Source organism: Notolepis coatsorum (assembly GCF_963971535.1).
Source record: "Notolepis coatsorum genome assembly, chromosome: 5".
In the NCBI taxonomy this organism is placed as follows: domain Eukaryota; kingdom Metazoa; phylum Chordata; class Actinopteri; order Aulopiformes; family Paralepididae; genus Notolepis; species Notolepis coatsorum.
Window position 1 is genome coordinate 60,237,593 of NC_140169.1, and position 21,907 is coordinate 60,259,499.

At 42.6% G+C, this 21,907-nt stretch overlaps 1 protein-coding gene across 1 annotated transcript in view; it reads left to right on the top strand.

Annotated features, from left to right (window-relative positions):
- Nucleotides 1–7,004: 7,004 nt before the first annotated feature.
- nxpe3 (neurexophilin and PC-esterase domain family, member 3) overlaps nucleotides 7,005–21,907 on the top strand; it is a gene marked incomplete at its 3' end in the record, with an annotated part of 76,339 nt that continues 61,436 nt past the window's right edge. The window contains exons 1-2 of the mRNA XM_084314662.1: nucleotides 7,005–7,247; nucleotides 10,805–10,985. Coding sequence (XP_084170788.1) covers nucleotides 10,836–10,985 — 150 coding nt within the window. The 5' untranslated portion in view covers nucleotides 7,005–7,247; nucleotides 10,805–10,835. The remainder of the gene's footprint in view (nucleotides 7,248–10,804; nucleotides 10,986–21,907) is intronic.

Sequence of the window (21,907 nt, forward strand, 5' to 3'; positions counted from 1 at the left end):
TTGGGTCAACTAACTGCTGTATCCACCTGCGACGTATTTATACGTAAGGTGAATAATCTAGTGCCAACCTCAGTTCTGTCTCGTATTACTGCGCAAACCTGGGCATGTTGAGACATGTCTTAGCGGTGGCTTTGAACTCGACATTGGGGGTATGGCCGTTGGCGCCTAGGGGGTCGCTGTCCAATAGGAGAACGAATATTATGGCCTGGCCTGTACCTAGGTAAAGGGATATTCCGTGTATATGTACAAAGAATATACAAGGGATATCAGACGATATACAAATATTATACAATATATCTCAAGTAATAAATATATATTCGGTTTAATCTGACCCTTTGTAACATAGGCAATAACACATGACACTAGATAGACTGGTCTTCATATAAGGTACAGTAAGGTTATAATATATAGACAATAACACATGACACTAGATAGACTGGTCTTTATATAAGGTACAGTAAGGTTACATAATATAATATATAGACAATAACACAGTGGATACAGACCTGTCTGGCTCTCCTCTCGTGGTCTTGACTCTAATGAGAGACGTGTCCCAGTCATTTGGAGTTGTGAGGTTGATTATTATTAGTAGTAATGTAGTTTGTATATTATTAGTAGATATGTAGGTTGTATATTATTAGTAGAAATGTACAGTCTCCTCCCCACCGTATGTATATTTCTCTCCCACCCACCCCCTCCTAATGTACAGTCCCCTCCCCATCATATGTATATACTCTGTCAGGATCTATGGGTAACAGTACTGTATATTTGAATACCGTTTATGTCACAAATGTATCAGTGCTAAATACCTGTATGTCCCTATGCCATAAATGTCATGTATGTTGTGTATGTCATAAATGTCAATATGAATTGAAAATGGGGGACCCTGATGTAAGGTACATTTTATTTATATAGTGCTTTTCCAGATTAAAATCACAAAGTGCTTTACAGGCAGTAAAAGGTTAATCAGAATAGAATAACCACACATGTTACATCACATACAAGATTGTAGAATACTTCAAAAATAAATGAAGTAAAATACAATCACACATACACACGTTATACCACATACATGATCAATTAAAAGCCTCACTGTATAAAAAGGTTTTTAGACCTTGTTTAAAAGACTGCACACTAACAGCAGACCTGATTTCATAAGGTAGCTGATTCCATAGCTTGGGTGCTACGAAGCCCGGTCACCCTTGGTTTTCAGTTTGGTCCGGGGGACGACGAGCTCTCCTTGGTCGGAGGAGCGGAGAGCCCTATTAGGGCAGTAAGGGGTTATAAGCTCAGCAATGTAGCTTGGGGCTTCACCCTTTAAAGCCTTGTAGGTGGTGAGCTCAATTTTAAAAATAAAAATGTAAACAAGACAAACGTCTTTCTCTGGTCTGCATCCCCTTAACAATTGTGTGTATTGAGCCGTACTGTATTGTACCCATTCTGCAACCTGTTAAATAAAGTTTTCATTAATTCCAGGAGCCATGCTGTTGTCTGGTAAGATGGAGGTCGTTGTTCCTGCTCCACCATGAATTTCAGGCCAGCACTTGTTGCAAAGAACCCGGACACATTGAACCTGTTGTGGAATATTTTAAATGAGTCAAACAGTGAAACTGTAGAAATTCAGATGAGTCAAATTGTATCAAAAATAGAATAGTTTATTATCTGTTTTTATGGCCATAGAAAGATTATGCACAAGATGTGTGTTGTTGTAGAGTGCATGAGCAACTCCATAACTCTATCTCCCTGTTTTGTTTTCTAGGATAAATTACCACTATAATGACGTGCATGTGTCCAGTCTGAGGTGAGCAGCAGTCGTGACAGAAAGGCCCTAGCACTACAAACAACAGGAGTGGAAGACTGGACCTCTACATGGACATAATTATTATAGGCCTATAATAATAAAAAAATTGTGGAATGCAATTGGTTGCTTTGTATATTTTGTACTGTTGACCAAACTTCTTTCTTGGCTTAATTGAGTAGTATCAATGGTTACAGTATGAAAAATGTAAATGCTAAGAAATGCAGAGTAAACAGCTTGAGGTATGATATTCACTGCATTTCCATATTCACTTTGTGCATGTATGAATGTCTTATAGATAGCATTAAGATGTGTGTATTTATGACCATAGAAGCACAAGAAAAATATGAATGCATACATACTGTAAATGTTACAGTATGTAACGTTAGCCTATGCAAATAATATTTTTTGTAACTTATCCAAGGTTATGGGACAGTCCACAGAAAAACTGACTAATGCTGTCTCTCTGCCACTCCCCTGAAATGCTATTATATATATTGAATATAAAGTGTTGTCAACATATAACTGTAATGTGGTCTGATTAATACAATTATGCTTGAGTGTTTAACAACTGCCGTGATATGGCTAATGTAAAAGAATAGTCATCATGACAGTAGCTATAGTAACATTCGAAATTGCCGTCATCGCCTAGTGATATAATGTAAATATTAAAGTAGCAGATATGTAAATGATATATCGCAACAGTGATCAATGCACATTGTATTAATAAGTACCAAAAATTGCTGTAACAGTAGTAGCAGAGCCGTATAATTAGTTCTGCCGTTCTGTACCGTTGAAATCAAGTTGACAGGAAGCCAAATTGGAACTACAGGTAGCTACGTGAGCATAGGCGGCGCGTATATAAGGCCAGGGGAGGCTATGCCGACCCAGTCTGCGCATTATTATAGGCAGCCTAGGCTACGATATTGTGTGTGTGTGTGGGCTGCTGCAGCCCGGTGGTGACAATACGCAAAGGGTCGGCCAACCAAGGTGTCAATGGCAGTAGGTGTGGTGGCCGTTTAACATTCCAGACTGCGGGCAGTAACCAATCACGCCGCATCACCAAACTAACCGATGCCAGTCTGGTCTTCAAAACCCTCCAAGGTCTAGCCCCACCCCCACTTTCCGATTGTTCACCTCCAGGTTCGCGTGTAGTCTTTTACCAACAAACTTGCAGTTCCGCGTTCGGGTTCAGAACTGTTGTACCGGGTGGCGTCTATTCGCATCCTAACACTAATTTCCATTAAGGACAAGTACATTTAGCAAATCAGCCCTCTCCGTGAGAGCTGCCAAGACCTGGAACTCCATTCCAAGTTACATGCCGCCTGGATCACCTGAGGCCAAGGGCTTGCTCTACGAGGGCATGATGAGACTGAGTCAGAGTTAATCAAACCGTGGAAACTTTTTAGAGCTACTATGTACATTGTTTTCAAAGCATGATGAGATCCAAATTATGGAAAACGTTTCCTTCATTGCCGTCGGCACCGCAACTTGTGAGCCTTTCCCAATGAGGCGCATCCGAAACTTTTGCTGCATTAAGGTAAGACAATGGTTAATCATATTGGATGCCTTCATTTGAACAATTAATTTGCACTATATGAAATGAGTGGGGCTCGCTGTAGTAGCCTAGATGTGGGTGTGACATCAGAACCTGGACAGCACCGTTTGCGTGCAAGCAAAAAAGAAAAATGTTGCGCGCTACGTGCGAGTTTCATCCGATCTATAGCCTACCCCAGGGCTATTCAACTAAATTGTTCAGGGGGCCACATTGTCAGAAACCCAAGGGGCCAGGGGCCGGACTGCCACGGCGCCTCCCCGTGATATGAATATATGTACACTTGACACAACACGCAACCACATTTTCACAACTTTTATTTAAAGGGGAACTATTTTACTATTTCTTTCACTATTTGGGCACTTTTACACAATTCCTGTGGGTTTATGGAACACCTCTGTAATTTTTATTTTTATTTTAATTCATTGTTTTGTATTTCTAATCAAGTACTCAAAAACAGCATTTTTCTACCTCAAGATCTTAAGCCGTTTTGAGCCTGGGCTCCAACCACAGTGGGAACTGTGTGGAAACTCAGCTGATTATCATGCAGCAGTGTCTCTCTGACATCACAAATCAGCACATTTTCAGATGACTCAGTTCAGTGAGGGTGAATATTGTGAGAGGAGAATTGGAAGAATGCGCCAATATGAGAATTAGAGACATAGATCATATTAATATAAGTCCACATAGCTAGGAAACAATGCTAAACACTGAAAAAGGCCATTTATAAGATAGTTCCCCTTTAACTACATTGCAAAAGTAGTATACTTTTCAAAAAAGTGCTTCATTTATGTGCCACATCTGCAACATCTCCTGCAGAAAGTGCTTCATTTATGACTGTGCAACAACTGCAACATCTCCTCTTCAACATTTCAATATAAAAATAAAATAAAAAACAAACAAGTGCATGATGTGCATCTGAACATTCTAACATCAACACTTGAACAAAAAAACACATTTATAGTGCAGCTGAGCTTATGAAAAAGTGCTTCATGTCTGTGCAACAACAGCAAATCACAGCATCTTATTAGCACTTCATCGTCTTGTTTACATCAGGGTCCCCCATGTTCAATTCATGATAACATATATGACATACAGGTAGACAGATGGACAGTACTGCTACATCTAGACATTTATGACATACCAGATTTTGAACTTGTGGTAGGCCTAGACATTTTCAATTCATCGTCTTGTTTACATCAGGGTCCCCCATGTTCAATTCATGATAACATATATGACATACAGGTAGACAGATAGACAGTACTGCTACATCTAGACATTTATGACATACCAGATTTACAAATACAGTACTGTTTGTGATACAAAAAGAGTCCAGAAAAGAAAGGCTATACATTTGACGTAGAAACTGTACATTGGAGGAGGTTGGGTGGGTGGGGGGGACTGTACATTGCTTCTTCTAAGTGTCTATGCTTTTTTTTGTCAGTATTTACTGGCTTTCAAAAAAATAACATCTTGTTGCTTGTGTGTTGAAGGACTTTTTACCGAAGGGTTACACATATCATGTCTGCACGTACAGACGTGCGGTGAACCCATCCTGCGTTGACCATACCTCTTTTGAGGCCACTGTGCGAATGACTCACGGACTCACCAGTCTGAGGAGGAGATCCTGGTGTGGGCAAGGTCGATGCAGGTCACCTGGAGAGTGGCCCATACAAGACCCAAGAAGATCATCTTCAGAGTATGTTGTTCTTTTAGAGTTGGTATGGTCAACATTCCCTGAGAAGTGATTTTCCACTTTCAGTACGTTCAGCTGAAAGGTCATTTATGGCTGATACTATAATATTTGTCTCCAAATATATGATGGCTCTGGATCATTTGACTCTTATTTACCATTTCAACCACATTTGCATAACTACAGTACTATCTATAGTTGGTCCATTCAATTAACTATCTGATCCCGGACTTGGTCTAATCCATGGCTACGAAACAAACCCTAAATATTATCAATGAATTATTACTGTACATGCTGACTTTAGCTGGATATTCTATCCTAGATGACTACATCCATGACAGTTTCCTGGAGCCTCTGAACCCTCATGTGATGGGTGTATCCAGTGGGTCACAGGTCCTGGAGCCTCTGAACCCTCATGTGACGGGTGTATCCAGTGGGTCACAGGTCCTGGAGCCTCTGACCCCTCATGTGATGGGTGTATCCAGTGGGTCACAGGTCCTGGAGCCTCTGAACCCTCATGTGATGGGTGTATCCGGTGGGTCACAGGTCCTGGAGCCTCTGAACCCTCATGTGATGGGTGTATCCAGTGGGTCACAGGTCCTGGAGCCTCTGAACCCTCATGTGATGGGTGTATCCAGTGGGTCACAGGTCCTGGAGCCTCTGAACCCTCATGTGATGGGTGTATCCAGTGGGTCACAGGTCCTGGAGCCTCTGAACCCTCATGTGACGGGTGTATCCAGTGGGTCACAGGTCCTGGAGCCTCTGAACCCTCATGTGATGGTGTATCCAGTGGGTCACAGGTCCTGGAGCCTCTGAACCCTCATGTGATGGTGTATCCAGTGGGTCACAGGTCCTGGAGCCTCTGAACCCTCATGTGATGGGTGTATCCAGTGGGTCACAGGTCCTGGAGCCTCTGAACCCTCATGTGACGGGTGTATCCGGTGGGTCACAGGTCCTGGAGCCTCTGAACCCTCATGTGATGGTGTATCCAGTGGGTCACAGGTCCTGGAGCCTCTGAACCCTCATGTGATGGGTGTATCCAGTGGGTCACAGGTCCTGGAGCCTCTGAACCCTCATGTGATGGGTGTATCCAGTGGGTCACAGGTCCTGGAGCCTCTGAACCCTCATGTGATGGTGTATCCAGTGGGTCACAGGTCCTGGAGCCTCTGAACCCTCATGTGACGGGTGTATCCGGTGGCCGTGGGTCACTCCAGAGCTGAGCGACCAGACCACATTTATGGGAGCTGACGGCATTGAAGGTGGAGACTTGTTTTTTCAAAATTGTGTTCATTGTCATGGCCAATAGTCAATGTATTTATACATGCATTATAAATACAACAATTAGGTTGCTCAACACGTGGGATGTCCATTGGCAAGGCGTACCTCTAGGTGCTGACACCTCAAAGGCTCGATCTCCTCTGCTGACCATTTTTGAATTTATATAAATGTTTACACTACAGTTCAAATACAATATCATCTATTGCTCCATCTTTTTTCAGCTGTTTTAGCCAGAGAGAGGTCTGCAGAAATGCGGCTACGAATTGTAGAGACGCCGTATGGTTAGGGTTAAAAATAAACAGCACAAACTGACTACTTCCGGGTTTTACAGGAAACAACACAGAGTACAAGCCCCGAAGCCCCGCCCAGACGTTGGGCTTGCGCGGCTCTGCAGATATACCCTCCTCAAGGCACGGCGCGTCCCGTTCTGACAGCTCATACCTCCCGGTACACACCTCCCGGACCGGTACAGGGTACACACCTCCCGCTACACACCTCCCGACGGGCTGAAGGTCTCTCGCTATGCGGCACCGGACCACTGCATGTTAACGGGAGCAGCACCGGACCACTGCATGTTAACGGGAGCACCGGACCACTTCATGTTATTGTTAACGACAGCACCGGTACCACTGCACGTTAACGGGACCACTGCATGTTAACGGGAGCACCGGACCACTGCATGTTAACGGGAGCAGCACCGGACCACTTCATGTTAACGGGAGCAGCACCGGACCACTTCATGTTAACGGGAGCACCGGACCACTGCACGTTAACGGGACCACTGCATGTTAACGGGAGCACCGGACCACTGCATGTTAACGGGAGCACCGGACCACTGCATGTTAACGGGAGCAGCACCGGACCACTTCATGTTAACGGAAGCAGCACCGGACCACTGCATGTTAACGGGAGTAACGGGACATGTAAGTAGCAGGATTAGGCTCTAAACAACAATAAACACTATTATCTCCATATCGTTCCATGTTTTGTGTTAAAACGCTGTGTATCAGAGTACATTCAAATATTATTATTATTAAGTTCGTTCTTTGGAGGTTATTCGACGTGACGCGGACCATCGCAGGACAACCGATAATAATTTGGATTTAGATTATTATTATTATTATTATTATTATTATTATTATTATTATTATTATTATTATTATTATTATTATTATTATTATTATTATTATTATTATTATTATAATAATAATACATTTGGGGGTAAATAGCCAGGTGTCTTGGTCCATGTCTGGGCCTGTGTGCAGCTGTGTGTAGCTACAGTATTTAACAGCAACACGCCGTCATAAAGGCTCTACTCGAGTCTATTGTATACAGATATTTTATATTTCACGAGCTGACTGCAGACTACCATGCGTGAGTCCTGGTCACAAGATCACCAGATATTCATGCAATGAACCAATAATATATAACGCTGCTGTCTGTTTCACATGCTGCACATCCTGCTGCCGGGTGCCAACTCTGTGGAAGACCCCTTTAATATGGAAACACTCCCCCAACCATATAACACGCGTTTGTTTCATTACAGACTGTCCCCTAACATATAACAAGCGTTTGTTTCATTGCAGACTGTCCCCTAACATATAACAAGCGTTTGTTTCATTGCAGACTGTCCCCAACCTATAACAAGCGTGTGTTTCATTGCAGACTGTCCCCTAACATATAACAAGCGTTTGTTTCATTGCAGACTGTCCCCTAACCTATAACAAGCGTTTGTTTCATTGCAGACTGTCCCCTAACCTATAACAAGTGTGTGTTTCATTGCAGACTGTCCCCTAACCTATAACAAGCGTGTGTTTCATTGCAGACTGTCCCCTAACCTATAACAAGCGTTTGTTTCATTACAGACTGTCCCCTAACCTATAACAAGCGTTTGTTTCATTGCAGACTGACCCCTAACCTATAACAAGCGTGTGTTTCATTGCAGACTGTCCCCTAACCTATAACACGCGTTTGTTTCATTGCAGACTGTCCCCTAACCTATAACAAGCGTGTGTTTCATTGCAGACTGACCCCTAACCTATAACAAGCGTTTGTTTCATTGCAGACTGACCCCTAACCTATAACAAGTGTGTGTTTCATTGCAGACTGTCCCCTAACCTATAACAAGCGTGTGTTTCATTGCAGACTGTCCCCTAACCTATAACAAGCGTTTGTTTCATTACAGACTGTCCCCTAACCTATAACAAGTGTGTGTTTCATTGCAGACTGTCCCCTAACCTATAACAAGCGTGTGTTTCATTGCAGACTGTCCCCTAACCTATAACAAGTGTGTGTTTCATTGCAGACTGTCCCCTAACCTATAACAAGCGTTTGTTTCATTGTAGACTGTCCCCTAACCTATAACAAGCGTGTGTTTCATTGTAGACTGTCTCCTAACCTATAACAAGTGTGTGTTTCATTGCAGACTGTCCCCAACCTATAACAAGCGTGTGTTTCATTGCAGACTGTCCCCAACCTATAACAAGCGTTTGTTTCATTGCAGACTGTCCCCAACCTATAACAAGCGTGTGTTTCATTGCAGACTGTCCCCTAACCTATAACAAGCGTGTGTTTCATTGCAGACTGTCCCCTAACCTATAACAAGCGTTTGTTTCATTGCAGACTGTCTCCTAACCTATAACAAGTGTGTGTTTCATTGCAGACTGTCCCCAACCTATAACAAGTGTGTGTTTCATTGCAGACTGTCCCCTAACATATAACAAGTGTGTGTTTCATTACAGACTGTCCCCTAACCTATAACAAGCGTGTGTTTCATTGCAGACTGTCCCCTAACCTATAACAAGTGTGTGTTTCATTGCAGACTGACCCCAACCTATAACAAGCGTTTGTTTCATTGCAGACTGTCTCCTAACCTATAACAAGCGTGTGTTTCATTGCAGACTGTCCCCTAACATATAACAAGCGTGTGTTTCATTGCAGACTGTCCCCTAACATATAACAAGCGTGTGTTTCATTGCAGACTGTCCCCTAACCTATAACAAGCGTTTGTTTCATTGCAGACTGACCCCTAACCTATAACAAGCGTGTGTTTCATTGCATACTGTCTCCTAACCTATAACAAGTGTGTGTTTCATTACAGACTGTCTCCTAACCTATAACAAGTGTGTGTTTCATTGCAGACTGTCCCCTAACCTATAACAAGTGTGTGTTTCATTACAGACTGTCTCCTAACCTATAACAAGTGTGTGTTTCATTACAGACTGTCTCCTAACCTATAACAAGTGTGTGTTTCATTACAGACTGTCTCCTAACCTATAACAAGTGTGTGTTTCATTGCAGACTGTCCCCTAACCTATAACAAGTGTGTGTTTCATTACAGACTGTCTCCTAACCTATAACAAGTGTGTGTTTCATTACAGACTGTCTCCTAACCTATAACAAGCGTGTGTTTCATTGTAGACTGTCCCCTAACCTATAACAAGTGTTTGTTTCATTGCAGACTGTCCCCTAACCTATAACAAGCGTGTGTTTCATTGCAGACTGACCCCTAACCTATAACAAGCGTGTGTTTCATTGCAGACTGACCCCTAACCTATAACAAGCGTGTGTTTCATTGCAGACTGACCCTAACCTATAACAAGCGTGTGTTTCATTGCAGACTGACCCTAACCTATAACAAGCGTGTGTTTCATTGCAGACTGTCCCCTAACCTATAACAAGCGTGTGTTTCATTGCAGACTGACCCCAACCTATAACAAGTGTGTGTGTTTCATTGCAAACTGACCACGCTTGTTACAGTATATGGTTGGGGGGACAGCTTCCATATTAAAGCGGTATTCCACAGAATGCACCCCCCCCCCCAAACAAAACCAAAACAACAGCGCAGCTAGACAGAGAAATAATCAGTGGTTGTTCACATTTGTCCACTTTTGCTCATCGGACTGAAATAAAATCACTATCATTGGGTCGATACGATAAATAAAATCACTACCATTGGGTCGATACGATAAATAAAATCACTATCATTGGGTCGATACGATAAATAAAATCACTACCATTGGGTCGATACGATAAATAAAATCACTATCATTGGGTCGATACGATAAATAAAATCACTACCATTGGGTCGATACGATAAATAAAATCACTATCATTGGGTCGATACGATAAATAAAATCACTACCATTGGGTCGATACGATAAATAAAATCACTATCATTGGGTCGATACGATAAATAAAATCACTACCATTGGGTCGATACGATAAATAAAATCACTATCATCGGCCGATACCAATATGGTCGCAGATATAATCGCGCGTCCCTAACTTCCGTAGACATCTTTAAAATCAGACCATGTCAACAATGACTATTAGATGAACACTCATCGGTGTCAAACTTGTTCAGAGAAGTCTTAGGGATTCTTAGTTCATCATTAGAAACAAACAGGAAGCCTGGATCAGCTTGTATAACCTCCATGCCTCCTGCCTAATGGGAAAACTAATTCCTATCCATGTTTAGGAGCAGATGATGCCATGATACCACGGTCACCATGGTGACAAGCGGATGTGAGACGGTGCCTGAACATGGGAGACAGAAGGGCGCCACCGTGTGGCGAAGTCTCTCCAAGTATGCGCCCATCTTCCTCCTGCTGGCGCTGTGCGGCCTCGTCTTCCTGCTGTGCAACATCCGCACACTAGAGGTGAGGAACAGTACCCTAACGCTGGACCTGGACTCAGAGATAGTGTTTCACCTTCTAGACCAGGGGTGGGCAACTTTGTATATGGTGAGGGCCACAAAATGTCCACAATCAATCTGGGGGGCCGCATTGTTTCGGCAGTCCCGCCAGTAGTACCCCATCACTCAAATAGCCCATAATAGTCACAGATGTGATAAATAAGGTATATAAACAATTATAATTTGTTGTAACTTTGTTTTTATTCCATTTCAAATGCATTTCGTAATGCAATTTCAACTTTATGAATTTATAAACAGCTGAATTTAAAAGTATTGCTATGTAACCCCAAATATATACAAAAATGATCAATTATAATTAAGGCTTCTAATAAAATAAATGTATGAACTTAAAGCCCACTGCTCAACAAACACAAAGCAGCATTCCTGCTGCATTTCACTACAACAGTAAATCAAAAGTGCAATAATAAATGATTTTGTTAAATGTATAAACTTTTATCCTGCTACTAAACAAAACATTATAACACTGAAATGCATGTTATGGATATGAAGCATTCAGGAATGTTTTGTTTAGTAGCAGGATACAAGTTTATACATTTAACAAAATAATTTATTATTGCACTTTTGATTTACTGTTGTAGTGAAATGCAGCAGGAATGCTGCTTTGTGTTTGTGTTATTAGTGTTATCTGAACACTACAAAAGTAAACAAGTAAAGTGCAAGTAAAGTAAAGTGCAATACTACATGCCTCCCATTGACCCTTTATCAAACTGGCATGACATTCACCCTCGCCCCACAGTGGGTCAATAATGGTTATAATAATAATAATAATAATAATAATAATAATAATAATAATAATAATAATAATAATAATGGTCCCCTCTCTACACCTCTCCATCATCTCCCCCCCCTCTCCCCCCCTCTCTACACCTCTTCATCATCTCCCCCCCCCTCTCTACACCTCTTCATCATCTCCTTCCCCCCCTCTACACCTCTTCATCATCTCCCCCCCCCCTGTCTTTAATGAGACACTTGTGGTCTCTCTTGTTGGCGCACAATAGCAGGAATGTCAACTTCAATGTTTGTGCATGCGATCTGCATCAGATGAAATAATGTTTCATCTGACAGTCTGTTTCTCTCCTTTGACTTGATGTGCTTCATGTTTGAGAAATTGCTCTCACGTATGTATGTGCTCCAATACATACTGGCCATAGAGAGGGCAAAGTCCCTGAGGAGTGGGAAGCGGGGCTCAGGTAGCAGTTTCCAAAACGAAATTCCCCTCTCATTTCTCTTTGCTTGAAAAAAAGGATCTGACTGTAGCTCGCACAGTTCAAGCTGCAACGGTGGGGGCTGCTCTGACACCGTAGCGGTGAGGGGGCCGGCAAACAGCGCTATCTGTGACTGCATGCCGTTGAAATCTTCAAACCGATCATTGAATTGCATTTGCAGTGTTTCAATGTCGCTCCTGTACTTTCCGAATGTGTCCTTATATTTGGGGTCAGCTGTGCGCATCTCTGTGCGCATTTCTTCACATGCAGAAAAGTGTGTGGACAAGTCCGGGTGGTCAGATAAAAGGCAATGTTTGAAAAGCGCAAGTTTCATCTTAAAGGCGTTCATGTGTGCATAGAGATCCGATACCGTTTGATTTCTTCCCTGCAACTGCAAATTGAGGCGATTAAGGTGCGAAGTGATATCCGTGAGGAAGGCCATGTCACAGAGAAACGCTGTATCTTTGAGTTCAGTGCAGTATGCGCTTGTGTCGCTCGTCAGTTGCTCATCCAAGAATGTGGGGATTTCTTTACGCAGCGCAAAAAACCTCTCCAAGCACTTCCCACGGCTCAGCCATCGGATTTCTGTGTGTAGCTGCAAGTCGTCATAATCAGTGTCCATCTCTTCCAAAAAGGAGACAAACTTTCTATGGTTTAGTGACCTGTTGCCTCCACGAATTAGATTGGTAACCTTGGTAACCAAATCCATAACATGGCTGTATTCAAGCTTTTTGGCACAGAGAGCCTCCTATATCAGATTAATAAAAAAGAAAAACTATTTAACGACTCTCGCATATAATTTGACTACACTCGACTCGCATTGGTCATTATTAGTGACCCACAATAGATGGAAATTATGTTAGCGAACTTACTTGATGTATAATGCAGTGCAGCATTGGACACTCAACGCCACTCTGCCTTAGAAGCCCAGCGAATCCTGTGTACGTTTTCCTTTCATTGCCGGTGCTCCATCGCCATCGGTAACAACAGCGGACAGTTTATCAAACCCCCCATATTGCTGCACGGCACTTTCAACAGCATTGAATATGTGCACACTAGGGCTGACTCCTATTAGTCAAATAGTCGACTAATCGATCGAAAGGAGCCAACTCTTCTTAGTCGAATACCAATTATTATTATTTTTTTTTTAATAAATATTGGCCTGGGGCCGCATGGAACGTCGGTGAGGGCCGCATGCGGCCCGCGGGCCGCCAGTTGCCCCTCCCTGTTCTAGACCTTCTAGATCTGGACTGAGAGCCAGTGTTTCACCTGCTAGACCTTCTAGACCTGGGCCCTCATTCATCAACGTGACGTAGAACATTTTCTATTTCCACACGTAAGCACAGAATTTAGAATCAGTGCACGCACACAAAAACGGGATTTACCACACGTGCGTACGCAGGTTCTACGCACACCTGTCATGATAAATATCACCTTGGCCCTGCGCCGAGGCTCGTGCACACTTTCACGTATTTGCATACCAAAACTGCCCCGATTAACCATATACGGTAATGGACACCCCCATGAAATGTGGAAGAATGGACTAAACCGAGGGAAGCGTGTTATGAGACAGGCTGACAGACGTGTACACGTACGGTGATGTCGGATATGATATATATTAACCATTGCTGCATGGGCAGCGCAAACACTAATAAAGACCGTGCTGGAATATGACTGCCTTTTTCCGTTTTGTTTGATTAATACCCAGGGATTAAAGTTCTCCTCAATTTTATTCCAAATCGCGACGGATTTTCCGTCAATTTTCTACCTGCTCCATATGATTTCTAGAGGCATACAATCTATTTTGATGTCAGTATTGGGTAGCCTATATAAACAATAATACGAGAGCATATACAAGAACAATGAATCTCACTGATGTAGCAGATACGCCATGTGTAGCCTGCCTATATGTGATCAATACAAACTTGAACTTGAATTCCATCATGTCTGTGTGCGGGTCACTGCGGGAACTCACAAGGCTGTTGTCACAATGTAAATAAGAACGTGCACTGAAAAGTTACAGTATGTAGTTGGTTGATTATTTGTATGACAGTCAGTAAACCCTTGCAAAAAGTATCCGTTTTATTTAATGAATTGAAAACATGCAGCATGCCTTTCCTCCCGGCATGCAGCAACAACATGTATCAGGCAAATGCGCATCGCAACATTGACTGAGTGGAATCCCTTTCTATTCACATAACTGCATTTGTGATGGAGCTTTGACAGCTACAGTAACAGTCTATTGCTCGATCCATCTCCAATATCACGATGGACCGTGCTGGTGGCAAAGACCCGAGGGTGGAGAGGACTTGAATGAATTCCATCATCATATTTATATGTTGTGTCTGTCCACTATGTTTGTTATTGCAAGGGTTTTGTAATACACATACACCCTGGTGTCATTGCAATGCGTTTTTTATTCTTTATTATACAGTAAAAAGGGGGAAGAACACTATATCGTGGGTGTTCATATGACTTGTATTCTGCTTACAGCTTCGAAATTCCACTTGTTTCGTTTAACGTAAAGCCTTTTAAATATAATCAAAACGTTCCCGTGTTTCTGGGGTCTGTGCGCAAAATAATAACGAGTTGAGCTACGCGGAGCGCAGTCAGTCAGTACACCCCGTATATTCCGATAACGCTATATAAACCATGCTGCATTCATTCTGAGAGAAAGATCTATTATTCCAAATGCTATTTATAGGGTTTTGACCATAATTACACTACTGTTGCTATTTTACAATGAACTATAATGAATTACGGTTCATACAGAACATGCCAGTGTTGAAACTAATGCACAGAAGCTCATTTCCTTGTTGTAATAATATATTCTACCAACGGGCGCCAGGTACGCATGGTCCGAGCTGTGCGTAAATATAAGCACGAAGTCAAGTTCAAGTTGAAATTGATGAATCCCACACTCTGCTTAGAAATGGTCGTACGCACAGCTTAAGCACATATCTGTGCGTAAATCACGTTGATGAATGAGGGCCCTGGACTCAGAGCCAGTGTTTCACCTTCTAGACCAGGACCCTCATTTATCAACAGTTCTTGGAAAGTCTTCTACTTTCGTTCGTAAGCACAGAATTTAGAATGTGTGTACGCAAAAAAAAAAGGGGATTTATCACACGTGCGTACACGGGTTGTACGCATACCTGTCTTGATAAATATCACTTTGATCCTACGCTGCAGCTTGTGCACTGTTTTAAGTATTTGCATATAGCACCGCCCGTAATTAACCATATACGGTAATGGACCACCCCCATGAAATGTGGAAACGTGGACTGACCCGAGGGAAGGGTGTTATGGAGAAATACGTGACAGGCTGACAGACATGTACACGTACGGTGATGTCGGATATGATATCTATTAACTTAAAGACCATATTAACTAATAAAGACCGTGCTGGAATATGACTGCCTTTTTCCGTTTTGTTCGATTAATACCCAGGGATTAAAGTTCTCCTCAATTTTATTCCAAATCGCGACGGATTTTCCGTCAATTTTCTACCTGCTGCATATGATTTCTAGAGGCATACAATCTATTTTGATGTCAGTATTGGGTAGCCTATATAAACAATAATACGAGAGCATATACAAGAACAATGAATCTCACTGCCATGTATGATGTAGCCTATACGCCATGTGTAGCCTGCCTATGTGATCAATACAAACATGAACTTGGATTCCATCATCATATTTACATAGTCTGTCGCACTATGTTTATTACTTTGTTATTCCCCCCCCCTATCTATGTAAAGCGACCTTGCATGGGTCTCTTGAAAGGCACTATATAAAATGAAGCTATTATTATTATTGTTATTATTATTATCATGTCTGTGCGCGGAGCTCAGTGAAGTTTCAATGGAGCGAGGTAATCTATTCTAACCAACAAATTGAAGTAGAAAGCATTTCGTTGTGGCCAATCTTATTTGGAATGAGATATGAATGCAGTCCTACAGTAAGAGATATGAATGCAGTCCTACAGTAAGAGATATGAATGCAGTCCAGCAGTAAGAGATATGAATACAGTCCCACAGTAAGAGATATGAATGCAGTCCTACAGTAAGAGATATGAATGCAGTCCAGCAGTAAGAGATATGAATACAGTCCCACAGTAAGAGATATGAATGCAGTCCTACAGTAAGAGATATGAATGCAGTCCAGCAGTAAGAGATATGAATGCAGTCCTACAGTAAGATATATGAATGCAGTCCCACAGTAAGAGATATGAATACAGTCCTACAGTAAGAGATATGAATGCAGTCCCACAGTAAGAGATATGAATACAGTCCAGCAGTAAGAGATATGAATACAGTCCTACAGTAAGAGATATGAATGCAGTCCCACAGTAAGAGATATGAATGCAGTCCCACAGTAAGAGATATGAATGCAGTCCTACGGGTGGAATTAACTTCTCTTAGACCACTATTCGTGATTCTGCCTAGAGCCAGGACTCAACACTCTCATAACTACCGTGTTTCGCTCCAGCTGGAAGCGAGGGGCTGAGCCTGGCTGATACCCACACCTTACATGTTAGAAGCTATGGCAGCTCTTCAGTCCTGCGTTCTACAGCCTGTGACTCCTCTTGCGAATCACGCTGGTTCTATGTAAACTCTGCGAGCAACGTGTCCAATAAATGCATCTAACATGCTTTATATCAGGGGTCAGCAACCTTTTTGACATGGAGTGCCTGTTTGAAATATAGTTGTAACTAGTGTGCCTCAACAATATTCCATGCATCGTAATTTTTTTTTCTCATAATCAGGTCTTTTTAATGATAATTTTTACATTATTACATCATTATTGTTATTGTTATTATTAACAATATTATTATGATGGTTGTATCAACCCTAAATCTGAGTTGGGGGGGGGGGAATGCAATGCAGACAAATAGCTGCATACAGTGCGACCATTTCACTCACATTTGCCCATTCATTTTTGGACACATCACACACCATCGGTGTGTGTACTGTACGTGTGCTGTCATAGCTCCACCTACAGGCCTAATGGAGAACACCAGGATGTGAATGGAGGGTGAATGTGAGGTATATCGTGTAAATAAGTTTTGATTGATCGCAAGACTACACTGAAAAAATAATTATAATAAGTTACCAGAACTTAAAAAGATTGAGTTCAGTTACTGTGCATTAAGGTTCAGTTTTCAATCCATAATAAGTTAACAGAAAAATAAGTACACACCACATTATTTCAACCTAATAAAACTATGTTTATTGTCATTGTTTTAAGAACACAAGTTGACTTGGTAATACTCACATTTTGAGTAATAAAAATTGCTTTTAACATGTGCAATGTTCAATGAAATAGAAAAATAAATAATACAATTTGTTGATTAATCCCACTGGTCACAATGGTGACCGTAATATCAACACTCGCTGATAGTATTGTGCCCACGAAAAAGGTGCGGGTTTTCCCAAACCAGAAACCGTGGGTGGACAGCACTATTTGAGCAGCCCTGAACTCTCGCACCACGGCTTATAACCTGGGCAGAGAGTCAGGAAACATGGAAGAGTACAAGGCTTCAGTCTACACTCTGCGCAAGGCTGTTAAACTTGCTAAGAGGACATATGCTGATAAACTGGAGACACAAATGGCACAAAACGACACAAGAGGCTTGTGGCGGGGACTGAAGACAATAACTGACTACAAAGTCAGTGCCCCCTCAATGGGGAGCGACGACGCCTCTCTCGCGGACAAACTCAACTCCTTCTACGCTCGGTTCGGTGCAGACAGTGTCGCCGCTAGCCCTCTGGCTAGTGACGTCACTGGCGCGCCGGCTGTTGTGGGGGGGGGGGGGGGGGGGGCAACCGCGGGGGGGCGGGGACGCTCTCTCGTTGTCGGAACACAGTGTGAGAAGAATGTTTATGCAGGTGAACACCAGGAAGGCTGCTGGCCCAGATGGTATAACAGGACGCATACTTAAGTCCTGTGCCAACCAGCTTGCCCCGGTGTTCACCGCCATATTTAATCAATCCCTGGCGGAGTCAGTGGTCCCTGCCTGCTTCAAGATGTCTACCATCATCCCTGTACCGAAGAAACCCTCCCCAACATGTCCAAATGACTACAGACCGGTCGCACTCACCTCTGTGGTCATGAAATGTTTCGAGAGGCTGGTCAAGGACCACATTTGTGCCTCCCTCCCCAGTGATATGGACCCTATGCAATTTGCATACAGGACAAACAGGTCCACTGACGACACGGTCTCCCAGGTACTGCACAGCACTCTCTCCCACCTTGACCGTCAGAAGGGGGGCTATGTGAGACTGTTGTTCATTGACTACAGCTCAGCGTTCAACACCATAGTCCCCACCAGACTGGTGGACAAGCTGATCGAGCTGGGTCTGAGCTCCGCCCTGAGCGCCTGGGTACTGGACTTTCTGAGTGAAAGACCCCAGGCGGTCAGGGTGGGGGGTCAGACCTCCAACACCATCACCCTGAGCATCGGGTCCCCCCAGGGCTGTGTTCTAAGCCCCCTGCTGTACTCACTCTACACACACGACTGTGTGGCCAAGTTCAGCTCCAACTCCATAGTGAAGTTCGCAGACGACACGGTGGTGGTGGGGCTGATCTCGGACAACGACGAGAAGGCCTACCGGGAGGAGGTTGAGGTACTGGAACCCTGGTGCCAGGACAACAGCCTGCTCCTGAACATTGGTAAAACCAAGGAGCTGATCGTGGATTATAGGAGAGGACAGCAGGAGACACACACACCACTGATGATTAACGGGGCTACCGTGGACAGGGTGAGCAGCTTTAAGTACCTGGGGGTCCACATCTCAGAGGATCTGACATGGTCAACACACATAGACACAGTAGTAAAGAAAGCGAAGCAGCGCCTCGACCACCTGAGACAGTTAAGGAAGTTCAGAGTATCGGGGAAGATACTCCAGTCCTTCTACTCAGGAGCTCTAGAGAGCATCTTGACCGGAAACATCACTGCCTGGTATGGAAACAGCACGGCACAGGACAAGAAGGCCCTACAGAGAGTGGTGCGCTCAGCCGAGCGTACCACGGGTATTGCGCTACCTCCCCTGCAGGCTCTATACAACAAGAGGTGCAAATCCAGAGCCTGCAGGATAATGAAAGGCCCCCACCACCCCAATAACAGCCTGTTCCAGCTGCTGAGGTCAGGCAGACGCCTGCGAACCCCAGCTACTAGGACGGAGAGGCTTAGGCTCAGCTTCTTCCCCCAGGCCATCAGAGCCTTGAACAATGAACATTGAGTGCCACAGAACACTGAACTATCGACACACAAGCACACATGAGCACACACGACACGCACGCTGTGCACGCTCACACACTAGCAGCCACTTTAACACTTTAACAAGAGCGGGCACACACTCATGCCGCACACACGCACACTTATGGCCAAGAGGAAAGGCCACTTTAAATTAGTATAACAACAGGAACAGTGTATTGCACTACTAAAGCTACCTAGCATGTCCTATATGCTCTGTAAATAACTATGTACAGATACCGAGATGTCACACCATGTTACCTGTTACCTGTTTATTGCACAATGTTTTTTTCTTTTCTTTTTTTTATTGGATTCTATTATATGTTGTACCACTGTATTGCACATCGTCGTGGGCAAGACCACCCGCATTTCATTGTATACTTGTATGCTGTGACAAATAAAACTCTTGACTTGACTTGAATAATGTTTTTGTTATAAGGCTCTGCAAATGTTACTGAATGATGTAGCAATGTATTTCCAGATAAATTGAAATAATAAACAAATAAAGGGTCTAAATTAAATATGTGGTAGTAAAAATAACCTGTGGGAGGATTTCAACAAGATAAATGCGACAACAGTGCAAAATATTTCACTATAATATTTCAAAGCAAAAAAAAAAAAAAAAAAAAAATGTTTTACTGCTGCCCCCTGTGCATATGAAAATGCCCCTGCGTGCCTATGCAGGCACGCGTGCCTAGGGTTGCCTACCCCTGCTTTATATCCTCGCCATTACTATATGCCCGTCACGGTTAAAAACCTTTTTAATTAACTAACGTTAGCTGCTAACTAAGCTAAGCTAGCTCACAGGCACAGAAATCAGTTTCATGGAGTTCTAATAGTGAGGAAAGAGGGGGTCTAATATCTCTCCCTCTCTCTTTCTCTCTGTACGTTCAATGATGATGATCAATGAAGTAGCCAACATTTACACTATAAAAACAAACTTGATAGTTGATGATAATAAATATTTCACTTCAACAAAAATATTGTAAAATCATTAAGTCTGCTATAAGCTATTCTCCCTCTTGTGTGTGCGTGTGCATACATTTACTATATGCTACTTTTTTGACATGGATTAGGCTAATTAGCTTTAACAATCCTGATTCCTGAGCCTATTTTATTCAAAAGGAAGATATTGATTTAAATATGTATATAGATACATACTGTAGTTTGTGCGCTATTCCATGCTAAACATCGCCCCTTTCCAAAATAATCCAGTCTTTTTTTCCTAGATCGCGAGATATGACGCGTTATATGCATTATGCCCAAAACGTTCAGGTTGCTCGCCTGAATACTGAATACGCCAAATACTTCCAGATCAAAGGTATATGCATATGTGTCTTCACAAAATCATCAAGGGGGGGGGGGGGTCGTTTTTTAACGCGATCGTTACCAAAAGCATGTTTTAGGTCCGGTAAAATACGACACTGTGATCGGTACAGAAGCATGTTTTAGGTTAAAAAAATACCAGCAGGTTACCTAAAATAGACCTTACCTCAGTCAGAAGGTACTCCAAAATGAATAAATCCCAGTCGTCCCATGGCGATCGCAATTACTTGTGTATATTGGGCATGGCTACCATACGGGAAAGAATAGGTCTGAGGCACCAAATCTCCGGCCGATTGCTATGTCCTGATCCACTCCGAGGCGGAAGCAGCCGCAGGTAACTCAGTACTGCAGGACAACTGATATACCCAGTTCAAAAGGTAGGCGTTACTGCCACCTGGCGGGATTCTATCGTCATTGCAATTCCAACGTAGGCAGCTGTGTCAGGAAGACCCAGGCAGCTCCGAGCGAATGTTTAGAACGGGGATCAAAGGATCCAAATACGAGTATACTTTTTTTTTGGCGCTCAAACGTTGGCGACGAAACACCAGTATAACATGTGCCCAAAGAGTTAAACATTTAGGTAGACAAAACAAATCAGGAATAAGAATAACAAAAAAATTGCCTAAGAATAAGGAATAAAATAAGCCTAAGAATGACATAATAATAATAAACTACGGTCCGGGATTCACATTTCACATTTCCTCTGTTATGTATGTACAATCTAATATAAAATATACAGTAAAAATACAGAGATCTACAGTAAGTATAATATTGACAATGTTGTTTTAAATGTAAAAGTCCAGGAATATATAGCCTATATATAATATTTTTTAATTTAATCGTATCTCCTGTGCTGGCACAAGCACTACCATAGCGTGGAGTGGAGAGATAACACACAATACATATAATAATTCATGGAAATATACTAAAAAGCTATTTATGGCCGGTAAAAATCTCTGGCTGGTAGTTTTTTAAATCTAAAGCTAAAAAGGATGAGGATACTCATTAAACATTTTGAAATATTCAATTGAAATAGATTTGTCTGGTAAATTAATGATTAATCGATCAAATAATCAAC